The sequence below is a fragment of the Mastigoproctus giganteus genome, chromosome 14, assembly GCF_048544385.1.
Source record: "Mastigoproctus giganteus isolate SK-2022 chromosome 14, ASM4854438v1, whole genome shotgun sequence".
NCBI classification, from domain to species: domain Eukaryota; kingdom Metazoa; phylum Arthropoda; class Arachnida; order Uropygi; family Thelyphonidae; genus Mastigoproctus; species Mastigoproctus giganteus.
Window position 1 is genome coordinate 90,011,216 of NC_143588.1, and position 13,936 is coordinate 90,025,151.

The 13,936-nt window shown below is 37.4% G+C and overlaps 1 protein-coding gene across 2 annotated transcripts in view; it reads left to right on the plus strand.

The window, feature by feature from the left end:
• BHD (folliculin) overlaps positions 1-13,936 on the plus strand; it is a 122,795-nt gene that overhangs the window by 70,635 nt on the left and 38,224 nt on the right. For both annotated transcript variants that reach the window (XM_090389316.1, XM_090389317.1), the window contains exon 6: positions 9,360-9,514. In XM_090389316.1, the coding sequence (XP_090245442.1) occupies positions 9,360-9,514 (155 nt within the window). The remainder of the gene's footprint in view (positions 1-9,359; positions 9,515-13,936) is intronic.

The following is a 13,936-nucleotide window of genomic DNA, read 5'->3' on the forward strand; positions in this document are numbered from 1 at the left end:
TTGTGAATTAAAACCTCAAGGAGTGACAGCTGCAAAATTAATATTCATGTGTTGGGATGAGAAACTTGTTCCCACTACAAACATCATCCTAACTTTCAATCCACCAACATCTTCTAATGCAATAAAAGCTGACTATATTAACTGTCCAGTATGTTCATATGTCCCAAATCCTTTGAGGTGCTTTAAGTTCCAGAAATATGGACACTTGCAAATGGCCTGTCAAGCCATTGCATGTGCTCGATGTGCTGCAAAGAACCTGAATCATGTTCAGCTACAAAACCCACTTCATTAACTTCCAAGGAGAACATCCTGCTTACTGAAGAGCATGTCAGAGGCAGAAAGAAGAATAAGAAATCCAAAGACTTAAGGCAGAGCTGATGCAAGAAAATATCAGGATGCAAGAAAGGCAGTGACAAATACAAACACCATGATTCAAACACAAATACAGTGATAAATACAAACAAACCTACCTATGCTCAGAAGGTAGCAGGGAGATGTTCCATCAGAACTCAAACTGAAATGACTATCCCACCAACAGAAGGCATTCACTCTCACTGCATGCTACATGTTAAGTTCAGGAAAACCTGCACAGAAGGATCAGTCATCTGCCACATTTATATATCTGTACCTCCTAATGCTCCACTGGTAACAAAATAAATTTCTGGAAAAAGAATAAGAAGCTTGAAGTAAACCTTAGTTCCCAAGAAAATATGGATGTGGAGGAGAAAAAGGGTGCAGGATAGCATCCATACTCCCCCAAAAGAGATAAATCCAAGAGTGAGAAAAGTAAGCCCTCAGAACTTCAAAAGCTGCCTGATGGACCCACCATGCCAAAATAATGGCTAAATTCCTACAGTGGAATTGTTGTGGATTCCAGTGAAATATTGATGACATCAAAGTGCTTCTGCAAAAATATGATCCAGTTTGCTTTTGCTTGTAGGAGACATATTTGAAAGCAAATGAAAACCCATTATTTCATAATATTACTGTCACTCATAAGGACAGAACTGGGGATGGACCTGCCAATGGAGGGGTTGCCATTCTTGTGGGCAACCAGACCCCATTCCAACCTGTGCCACTTTCCACTAACTTAGAAGCGGCAGCAATTCATCTTATGGTTGGGTTTTCATTAACAGTATGTTCGATTTATTTGCCACCTGAGACTGACATCTCCCAGACAGACCTTGATGATCTCATTGTGCAGCTGCCCACTTCTATCTTACTCCTGAGCAATTTCAGTGGACATAACACCCTGGGGTAGTGCTGATATTAATGGAAGGGGATGAGTCAAAGAGCATATACTTACTGATAATAACCTCTCCTTATTAAATATGGGAACTAACATCTTTTTACATATGCCTACCCATATGTTCTCTGCTCTGTTTCCCCTTCTCTACTCCCCTCACTTAATTGGGAGGTAGAGTACAACCCGTAAGAAAGTGATCAGTTCCCTATGATCAACACCCTACTTAGTGGGACACAGTGTCTTCTTTTAGGGTACCAAGGTAGAGGATTGATCAGGCTGACTGGATTGCTTTCCAACATCTGGCAGAGTTTAATATCACTGCAGCCAGCCAGCAGCCTATCAATGATGCACTAGCAGACATCACAGAAAACATAGTCCATGCAGCTGCAACTACAATTCTGGAAACATCTACTTGGTTTCCACCATTTCCCAAACTTGTGGAATAGAGGATGCATAGCAGCAAAAAAAGCTCAAAACTCTCAGGGATATTTCAAAGATGCCCTACCACAGCTAACGTCTTAGCATTTAAATATGCACATGCTAAAGCTTGCTACATTTGCCATCACAGCCAGAGGGAATGCTCTTTACATCTGCTATTACCCAGTCGACCAACACAAAAGTGGTCTGGGACAAGATCCGAAAAATGAAGGGAAAATATACATCGTACCTTTCATTGGTCCTGGAACGTAATGAATGTGTTATTGCAGACCCAACTGTAATAGCCAATGCTCTTGGAGAGACCTTTTCTAGCATCTTTTCAACATCTTACTCCCCAGAATTGTTGAAAGTCAACAATGAAAAACATCCAATTAACTTCAAATTTAAGGATTCCCTTCCTTATATCAGGCCTTTTACTATAGAAGGACTAAAATCAGCTCTAACTCTTACAAAGGCAAGTGCTGTTGACCAGATCATATTCATTATAAAATGATTAAACATCTATCAGCAAAACTCATGGACCACCTGCTCTTTCTGTATAATAGAATCTTCCTAGAGGAGCAGTTTCTGGATTCCTGGCATAAGGCAATCATTCTCACCTTTCCCAAGCTAGGAAAAGATCCCAAAGTGCCAATAAACTACTGTCCTATTGCTTTGACCAACTGTCTATGCATAATCTAGGAGAGTGACCAATGGCCGCCTTATATGGTATTTGGAGACAAATGGCTCCTCTCCAGAGTGCAGTGTGGCTTCCAAAGGAACTGGTCCACTCTGGACCATTTAATTAGACTGTAAACATCCATCCAGGATGTCTGTATTTTTTGATATGGAGAAAGCATATTACACAACTTGGAGGTTTGACATCTTAAAAGACTTGCATAACCTTGGTCTTCTAGAGGGCATCTGTCTGTTGTAATTAAAAAATTTTTAGCCAATCAGTCTTTCCAAGTTCATGTAGGATCATCACTCTCTTGTCTCTATTTGCTAAGAGGAGGGTGGGTACCTCAGGGGTCAGTATTAAGTATGACACTTTTTGCCATCACAGATCAACTTCCTCTAACTGTAAACAGTACCCTCTATGTTGATAACTTTAGTATTTTTTCTGTCATGCAACATGAGGGTTATTGGAAGATAACTGCAGCCAGCCACCTTAATCACCTTAATTCTTGAGTTCTTGCCACAAAAGACCATTTTTGTCATAAGCATAATCTTCATCCTGAACTTGAATTGATATAAAATGCAATTCTAGCAGTGATAGATACAAAATTCTTGGGACTTGTATTTGATAAAAAGTTGACCTTTCTCGAACACATCAATCAACTCCATGTAAAGTGCATGAGAGGCTTGAACATTCTCCTTGCTCTCTCCTGCACATCTTGGGGCATGTGCCTATGCACCTTGCTATGCATCTACCATGCACTTGTGCAATCTAAACTTGCAGGTCCCAGGTATATGCCTCGGCCAGAAACTGTACTTCAATGGCTGAACCCTATTCATCATCAGGTTACTGGAGCATTACGAACATCTCCTGTCCAAAGCCTCTGCATTGAAGCAAATTATTATTATTATTTCGTATGGCAAAATGAGGATACATTTGTAACAGACAATATCAAAAAATATAAATAAATTACAATAAACCTAAAAACAATATTTACAGAGAAAATTATAGATAACATTTTGATGAATTAAAATGTAATGTCCAGTTTATTCAGCCAGTTGATAGCATCGTCAGTAACACTATGTAGATCTTGGATGGGTTCTTCTAATCTCCTCTTTGGGCACTCCGAGACGACATGCTGGATGGTCTGAGGCACATTGTCACAGTCACAGAATGGGTTTTCAGTTTTTCCCCACTTGTGCAGCCAGAACTTGCATCTTCCGTGATTTGTTCGGATTCTATTCAGGGATGTCCATTCCTTTCTTGGTAAGTTGAAACCAGGTACAGCTCTGCATGGATCATTGACTAAACCCAGGTGGTCGGGGTTTGAGGTGGTCCATTCTTCACGCCAGGTCTGATCAACATTAAAATGTGACTTAATAAGTTTCTCACGTAGCTTCCATGGGGGAGTTCCTGGATTTCAATCTCTCCGGCTTTTGGGGGTTTGCAATCCTGATATATGGGCAATTGAGGATTTCTGTGACATTTTTGCCATTCTTTCAGCAAAGCTGTGGATGGATGCTAGATAACACTGGTAACCATTTTAAAGGTGTCGATTTAATGGTGCTTGATATTGTCCTCATTGTGTCATTCAGTTGGGTATCAACTTTTACAGTGTGCACTTTTAAGCCATACGGGACAGCAGTATTCTGCAACTGAGTAAACTAAGGCAAGGGCTGATGTTCGTAGCACTGTTGCGTTTGCTCCCCAGCCTGTTCCACTGAGTTTGTGCAAGATGTTATTCCTAGTTTTTATTTTTGCTGCAATATTACAAAGGTGTTGTTTATACGTCAGTGTTCGGTCCATTGTGATTCCCAGATATTTTGGGCAGGGGTTGTATTTCAGTCGTTGGCCTTTATATTCCACTTGTGGCATATAATTAGCCCTTTGATTATCCAGATGAAAGCAGCTAACTTTGGTTTTATTTAAGTTAGGTTTAAGTCGCCATGTATGAAAATATTTATTCAGGTTATGGAGATCCTTTGTGAGTACAATTTCGGCTGTTTTGAAGTCAGTAGACTGGGCAGTCAGAGCTATGTCATCTGTGTACATGAATTTCCTAGAAGCAGTTTCTGGAAGATCTGCAGTATAGATATTAAATAATAATGGAGCAAGAACTGATCCCTGCGGTAAACCATCATTTAATATATAAGGCTTGCTCACTCTGCTGTTTAAATATACTTCAAACACTCTGTTGCATAGCATATTGTTAAGTAGGATCGCGAGGGTCTTACAAGGAATAATCTTAAAAAATTTCAGAATCATTCCTTGTCGCCATACTGTGTCATAAGATGATGTCAAGTCCACAAAGACTGCAATGGTCTTCTTATCTTGAAATCCATTCTCGATGTGGCTAGTAAGTGCCAGTACCTGATCACAGCAGCTTCAGCCTGGTCGGAATCCGGCTTGTTCAGTTGATATGTGTTGGAAGGTTGTAGTTGAGATTCTATTGTAAACCATTCATTCAATTAATTTGTAACATATATTTAAAAGTGCGATTGGACGATAATCTTCAGGGCAAGATCCACTTTTCCCAGGCTTTAGAATGGCAACTATTTTGGTTCTCTTGAACAAGAGTGGGAACCTACCATTCCTCAAGATGTCATTAAAGAATTTAACTAGCCAGTCCAGAGCTCTTGGACCACAGTGTTTCAGGAACTCTGGATATATTCCGTCCACTCCGGCTGCTTTATCTGGTTTTATTTCCTTCAGAGCTGTTGAAATCTCTGCGACTGTAAATTCTCCTGAGAATTGGGAGGTTGGTTCAGCCAAGGATAGTCTGGTTCTTAGCTCCTTCTTAAGTTTTTTGACTTCATCTTTGTTGGTATCGGTTGGTCTCTTGGATATGCTGACAATTCTATTGGCTACTTTTCCTGGAGATACTTCTGAGCTCTTATTAATATGTTTGGGAGTACTACTTCCGAGTTTCTTCAGAAGTGTCCATGCTTTTCTACTTGAGTGTTGGAAGTTCATACCTGTTGTCATTATGTTCCATTTCTCTTTCCTAGCAGAATCTAAGCAATGCAATAGTTCGTCGGCAATTTCTGTTCTATTGCTAAGTTGGTATTCTTCATATAGCTCATCACATCTTCTGTTCCAACCAAGAATGTATTCTTTCCTAAATCCTCTGGGAATATGCTTCTTTGCTATGGAGCATATTAAACCAACAAATCGCTTATAATTGTCGATTTTTGATGGAATCCATTGAATATTGTATGTCCACCTCATTAGTGAAGGTTTCCTAGTGAGCTTTTCCAAAGTTCCAACGAGGTACAGACTTTGATCTTATTATTGGAACTTCAGTACCAATTTTTACAAGGATTGGTCTGTGCTGACTACGAGGAAAATTATTCAAAACTTTCCTGCTACATTGCAAAGGTCTTCCACGCTCGTCTCTTGTAACAAAACAGAGGTCTGGATTGGTATCTTTGTTCCATCTGCCTGAATGAAAGGAACCTTTCTCTTTTGCGTCATACATTAGGAAAACGTCCTTGGCTTCAGACCAGTCCATCACACCAAGGCCATCTGCATTAGTGTCAGCATAGCCCCAGGTAGTACTCCTACTGTTGAAATCTCCCATAATGACTGATGAATGATGCACATTCTGAATAGCTTCTTTACACCAAGGTCGAGATGGTGGTTTATAAATATTTACTATTTCCAGACCCACCAGTTCATTGAAGCAAATGAACCACCATTATTGCTCTGTTGTATGCGGTTGTCCCTAAAGTTAGCTTTAAAACTAAAATATCTGCCAGACCATCCTTTGTGGACATCCATATTTCAGCCTCATTGAGAAAATTTGTACAACTCCTGCTAGACTGCCAGTCATCCTTTCAGTATTCATGTCCAAGAGTGACTCAGAGAGCTTAACATCACAGTAGACAAGGTTGCCTACTACCAAAGCAACACCTTCCACCTTGGAATGCTCAAATACCAGCATATGACTTTTCCATTATGAACTGGGTAAAGTCTGACACTCTTTCATCCGTCTACCTGCAGCTCTATTCAGCACGCTGAGCTGAACGTTCTGACTTCTTGCCAGTTTACACAGACAGCTCAAAGTTGAAATCATATATAGGGTCTGCTGCAGTCTTCCCAAACACTACCATATCCGAGCAGATTCTCCCCGAATGCAGTATATTCACTACTAAGCTGTACACTATGGAGTTAGCCCTGGACCACATCAATAATTGCCAGCACCAATGCTTCACTATATATATATATATATATATATATATATATAAGCCGACCGGGCTAGCCGAGTGGGTAAAGTACCTGCCCGGCAACCCAAAGGTCGCGGGTTCGATTCCCGCTTCGGGCTTGGATCAAAGTACTGCAAAAACCTTGGGAGGTGCAATATGGCCACAGAAGCCGATGCGCCAACAACTACCAAATCAAAAAAAAATATATATATATATATATATATATTCTGATTTGTTGAGCATATTGCAGGCTTTGTCATCGGTGAGATATAACTCTCATCCAGTCCTATCTCGAATTCAGCAGATAATCCAGTCTCTCTCTCTCTCTCTCTCTCTTAGATCATGAATATGATATCCACTTCTGCTGGATTCTAGCCACATCGGGATTAGGGGAAATGATTTGCATCACACCACAGCCAAATCAGCTATTTGTATTAATAGTCATTGCCTGTCAGTTCCCTATACAGACTACAGGCAAATAATTGACAAAAAGATACACTCACAATGGCAGCAGTAATAGAGTAGACAGACAACAAATAATTTACGTAACTGTGGCAGTCTAGTCTGCCACTGTTCAATTACGGGCATTATCTGATCTAAATTATTTGTTGTCTGTAAGATGGCTGTGTCCCATGCAGAGTCTAGCGAGGAAGTTGTTCTTGCTAGACTCTGCATGGGACACATCCATCTTACACACTTGTTCCTGCTGTGGGCAGATGACCTCCTATATGTGAGACTTATGACACAGTTTTAACTCTAAAACATGTTTTAATTGACTGTAGTAATTTTAACTGCACACAAAACATGTTTTACTGCTTTTAGCCGAGCTTTATACACTCAGTCAGATTTTATTAGACAACACCACATCAGACATTTTTAAATTTTACAAGTTATTAATATTTACAAATATATATATATATATAGTGTTGAGCATTTATTTTTAGTCACTGTGTATTGTCTTTTACTGCATTTTATGTATTTACATATTTTTTGATGTTGTAACCCTTCTGGAAGGTTATGAAATCTTTTACTCTTGTGTATTTTTATGGCATGGTCGTGGTGCACCATAGCCTTAATCGCTTTTGTGCCAGTAAAATCCTGATCCAATCCCATGTGTTATCCCAAAATAAAACATCAATTAGCAACACTACAGGTCTCTTCAGAATTATAATATATATATTAACTGGTGATTATGTTGGCTATGTTCTACTTGGTTAATGTGGTCTAGATTTCATTTTCTTTTATTTATCAAGTTAATTCGTCTTAAATAATATAGGTGCCCCTAAAGTTTGGAATTAATGTAAACATATCTTATTTTAAAACATAGTTACAGTATCTATTCAAAATGGCCACTGCTAGTTTCAAAATATTTTTGTAAATGATACATGTTTCTCTGAATATTTTCCAATACATTAGCATTGATAGATGCAATTTCTGTATGATTCTATCCTTACGATATTGCAAGTTTGTTGCAATATACAAACTTGCAATATCGTAAGATATTGCAAGTTTGAATAAACTTGCAATATCTTACTGCATATAGCAAACTTGCAATATGACTGCATATAGCAAAAGTCCACTGAATTCAAATAGGTAATCTCAGATCCTATTCTCCTACTCTCTTCAGCCACCTGGGCAGGAGCAGCAGTGTGTAGCACACACTTCTTGATTAGACCGGGGTTTGAGCCCGTGACCACCAAATACAGAGGATGCAGAAAGGTCAGGGAATGACCACCGCATATCCCTGGAGCAATATGGCCTTAGTTGCTAATGCTCCTAAAAACCAAAATAACAATAACAACATCTTCAGCCACCCATTATTGAATGGGAAGTGCATAATGCAGTGATACTCCATATTGCATAAATCAGTCAAGTTTGCTTCCCAGGCCATCAGTAAGTTGAGGATTAATTCATTACCAAGTTTGTTCAAGTAATTCTCTTCAGTTCAGTGCTTTTCAAAAATATTCCACTTTTTAAATTCCACACACACACCTAAAAAGTTTCCTGCTCCTTGTTTTTCACTTCCAGGGTACAGTGGTAAATTTCCTGTGACCAATAATGGCATTTTGGTTTATTCATTTGTCCATAAGTTTGCCTCATCAGAAAACAAATTCCCTTCAGTTTACAGTAGATGGTATTATTGTTGATTTTGTCTAACTACATGCATGTTTTGGTCCATATGTCTGGATTGACTATTGAAAGGCAATGAAAGATTTGGAATTTGTAACAAAACACTTTATGAACCATACTCTTTGGAACATTCAGTTCAGCTGCTGTGTGACTAATTGATACCTTGCAACTTTTTTGAACTTTTGCCATGATTACTTATTGGATTTTTCCCAGATGATTGTTTGTGAAACTCTGCAGCTATTTCCATGTCCATCCTTCATGTCCATATAACAGGATAATTTCTACATACTCTTGTAAGCTTAACCTCATGATTATTATATGTGGGCAGCACATACCTGCAACAAAAAGTAATAATATATACAATTTTAAAGAAGTGTTTTAAAATAAAATCATTTTGCACTAATTTCAGACTTTTTGGACACTCTGTAGAACCCTGTCCTAATTTATGTAATTTATTGATATATATATTTAATTCATTATATAATTTAATTTGCTTCCTGCAATGTCTGATGTGTTCTTATTAAATTAAATTAGATACAGATTACCTTTATGCTGTACCATAAGTGCTGAGACCTTTAAACTGCAAAAATCAACCCCTAGTTTCCAATCAATACAAATAAGATGTTAGATTTTACTATAGTGTTTCTTTATCAAATTTGTACTTCAATTTATTTGTTTGTAGAAACTGAAGAAGGGTTTATTAAAATTCACACAAAAAAGATGTCAGACTGCCTTCCAGTTTCAAACCAACAACTTAATCCTGAGCCTGAACAGGAACCACAGTTTCCTGAAGAAGGTGATGGTGTTGAAGTTAGATCACTGAGGGAATTACAAAAGGTATGTTAAGATTTTAAATAATAACTACTGCCTATTAATAAATTATTAATAAAATAAATCTGCAGAAAAAAGTGTTTGAGTAGTACTGCATTTGGTCATCCCTTTATTTAGACTTATATTAAGTTTATCATTTAATTATTTTATAACATAAAATGAATTGCTAATTGTAGTAGCAATATTAGTATAGATAAGGGCTTGATACTTAAAACATCTGAGTCCCTCTTAACCATGTTGTTGTTATGAATTGCCAATTGTAAATATAAATTATAAATTACAGTATTATAAATGAATTGCTAATTGTAGTTGAAATATAGATAAGGACTTAGCACTTTAAACATGCTAAGTCCCTTTTTACCATGCTATTGTTGACCCTTAACAGATATTGTGTTTCTTTTGCAGTTTTAATACTATTATTTTGAGGATATACAAGGGGCAGTTGAAAAGTTTCTGGCCTGAATATGAAAGGGTAGTGGTAGCATTAGAAATTTCTCTACTTAATGTATAACACTTCAAATAGTAATCCACCAAGTTTCACACAGTTTTAATAATGTCCTTTTTTTAATTATGGGTCCCAAAGTCAACAGTGTTGTGTGAATGAGGAAAGATGGACAAATTCAATCACCATGCAGTCATCCAGTATTTGGGAAAAATGGGACTATTGCCAAAGGCAGTTCATGAGGATATGGTTACAACATGATTATGAAGTGGGCAGTAGAATTTAAATAAGGGTGGGAGCCTGGGACCCACACTGTAGAAGACCTGAAACATTTATCACCGCAGAAGTTGTTCACAGTGTGCTTGATCTGATGATACGTGATCAATGATAACGGTTCTGTACCTTACCAGTGTCTTGGACATTTCATCTGAATATGTGTCCTATATAATTACAGAAATTTTCACTATGCAAAAGGCATCAGCAAGCACAATGGGTCCCAAAGTTGTTGATAGCAGATCAAAAATGCACAAGAGTTGTCAAGTCAAGTGAACATTTGCATCATTTCAAGATCTAGCAAATTTCCTTGCAATGTTTGTGATCATGGATGAGATATGGCTATCATTTTGAGCCAGAGACAAAGGAGCAGTCGAAACAATGGAAATGCAGCTCTTCTCCCTGGCAGTCAAATCAATTCCTTCTGCTGTAAGGTGATGGCATTAGTTTTTTAGGATACCAATGGAGTATTGCTAGTGGGTTACATTCAGAAAGGCCAGACAATCACAGGAGCATATTATTGAGGTGTTTACTTGACAATGTCAAAGACAAATGCCAAGCAAAACTCAACAAAGGAGTCTTGTTCCACCAGGACAACATACTTGTCTTCATTGCCACAGGTGCAATGCAAGAATGTGGCTTTGAAATCTTGGACCATCTTCCTTATTCACCAGATCTAGCACCATCACTCTTTTACCGATTTCCTAATTTGAAAAAATACTTGGCTGGCATCCCATTTTCCCACCAACAGTGACATCATTGCTGCAGTGGATGCATTCCTGGACACCTAAGAGAAAACTTTCTTTGCATCTGCAATCAACACATTACAACATCAATGGCAAATAAACCCTTTGTACTCAGGCCACAAACTTTTATTCCCCTTGTATTTAACTCAGCATTAAACCACCATTGTTAAGCATGGGGGTTAAAATTTCAATCCATTGGAAAAAATATTTTGTGCAAAAGTATTTCAGGTTTAATTTTGTGTACATCCACTGCCCTTCCATAATTGATATTTTTCATAACCTTTTCTTCTGACAGTAGAGGTGTTATCCTCTATTTGGCAAATCATCAAAGTATTTATCCGTACTTATAAAATATCCCTCTTTTCTCTTTTAACTTCATCCTCATAATTTTTGATTAGCATGGCTTTCCTTCCTCCCTTCACCCTCATGTAAACATGACTATCTTGAAATACTGTTTGTAATTAAGAGTGCATGGCCTATACAGAGTTCTAATAGCCTTTTATTATTATTGTTATGTTTACCTTTCTCTCCAAATTTTCCTATAATATCTCTTTTGTTATAATTGTTGTTTCCTACCATGTTATTTAATCTTCAACTAATAGTAATCTTTCTGTCATTATTTTTTACTGGTTTTTCTAAGTTATTTTTTATGTTTCATCTTTTTTTTGGCTCCTTTGCCACCATATCATCGCCAAACTTACCATCTTACATTTTTCTTGCATAACTACTGGGTAATGCATCATTATCTAGTAGTTATTCAGCCAAATAAACTTTTTCTCAAACTGGTCCTAAAAGTGGTATGCCTTCCTTGCAGTGCAAGGAAGGTATACCACTTTAAACCCAATGCTAGGAAGGTGTAGCACTTTCTGATAATTAAAGTTTCAATAATCATATCTTCCTGCATAATGTAATTAATAATTATTGTTTAGATGCAACTCTCTTGTATTCAGATTTTTCACTTTTTCAATTTTTTTCATGTCAATTCATTTTTTTAAATTTCACTTCAGTTTTTCACGTTTTCACTTCTTTCCCATTTAAGATTCTGACATTGATGATACCTCTCTTGATAGTTATCCCAGTAGCATAGTTAACACTGATTTTGTTCCCTAACAAGCACAGCTAGGATCTTATTGGTCCCAGCAATGTTTCAGCCTCCTGTTAGATTGTCCTAAACCTTTATTAACTGTTTCCAGAAATGGTATACAAAACCACTTAAGCTACAAAAATAAATAAAACCCCTACTTCCATTATGATTAATAATATTTTAATGTTATAGGACAAAGAACTGCACTGACCATTAACAAAAATGTTCAGTGAAAAACAAAGCTATCCAATGATAAGCATTTTGGACTGAGATAGACCATCTCCACGTCCATTTGACAAATTAGGAATAAATATTATGTAAATATATAGTGGGTCATTGATTATCTGAACTAATTGGGAATTGACCAGATAATTTCTTAAGCTAATTAAATTTGTTCAGATGCATATTTTACAATTGGCTCCTTTTGTTTCTTAATGTCCAAATTATTGACTTCACTCCTCAAAATCCAATTGCCAAAACTTAGTTAACACTTAACAGTTTTTTTATTATATCAGTTTTATCACTGTTGGTCAGCAAACTAAAAACATGACTCTGTAGGTTATATCAAAAACAGTTATTTCACTGATCTTAAAAGAATAGAAATATGTCATGCTTGAGTTTTGCTGCCTGATAATGCTAAATAGAAGTAAGTCCAGCCTTGTTAATAAGTTAGTAAAATTAGCAAGTCAACTTAGTAAGTTAAATTTCTTTATATACTTGCTTGCAAGTTTACAAAGAAATCAGTTTATACATAAATGTATGTGGTCCTATTTTTAGTTCCTTAATTTGTGTAATTGGCATTTAATTAATTCTGATGGTTAATGTCTCTAAGCTTCAGTAGTTATCTCAAGAAACAACCAGGTAGGTGGAATATACTGATTAACAAGAGCCAACGCATCTTGAGACAACAACTGGTTACCACATCTTGTCATCTGATGCTAGAAAATCTGAGTTCGGAGTTAATTGACCATATACATTTACAGTCACATATTCTTCTTCTTCTTTATCTTTGCCTTCTTCCCATGTTTATATGGGGGTCAGCATTTCCATCCTTAATTTACAGTCACATATATTTATGCATAAATCAGTTTGCAGGTGCTGGAGGAGCATCTAAGATGACTACTCTTTACTCCTCCAGTCTGGGGTTTGGAGGATCCCCCCCCTCCAGTGTATTGTTCAAAATGTAAAATTAGGTGTCATGTATGGGGAGTTTCTCCTAGTATGGACTAGGTCCATGAAATCATGAAAATGCTGTATCCTGAATTGACTGAAGGCAATTCTGTGTGCTCTGCATTGTGGCAGTTTTACATTAGTAGCCCTTTCACCCTCCAACATAACTCCCATGCCACAGAGCAAAGATTATGAATCTGAAGATTTTGTTTGTTTATGGGCTTTACAGCATAAGGGCAACCATAATGTGCCATGTATCGAAGAGAATTGCCATGTATTGAAGACAGTGGACCATTGCTATGTATCCTAAACGGAGCTCCAACAGTTGAACATCTTTCAGATGAACTGGAATGCAGAATTAGGAAAAGGCCAAAATTGCCTTCTTCATTATTGATTTTACAGTACATAGGCATTTCAGGCCATATTGGCACCCAAGGTCCTGAGCATTCTTTTCTTCCTTGGCAATTCCCTTCTATCTCTCTCTCTCTCTCTCTCTCTCTCTCTCTCTCTGTAACTCAGAATGAAATTTTTTTTGGCTGGTGCAGCAAAAGCCTGAGACTTCCTTGCAGCATATGGCTAATAATATTATGTCCACAGTTCTACGTTCATGGGCCATTTTTGCTGTTATGCATGCTTAAAAATCTGGAATAACTCATGGAGAAAATTCTACTTCCTTTACTTGAGATTGACTAACTATAGCCACAACTGAAGAG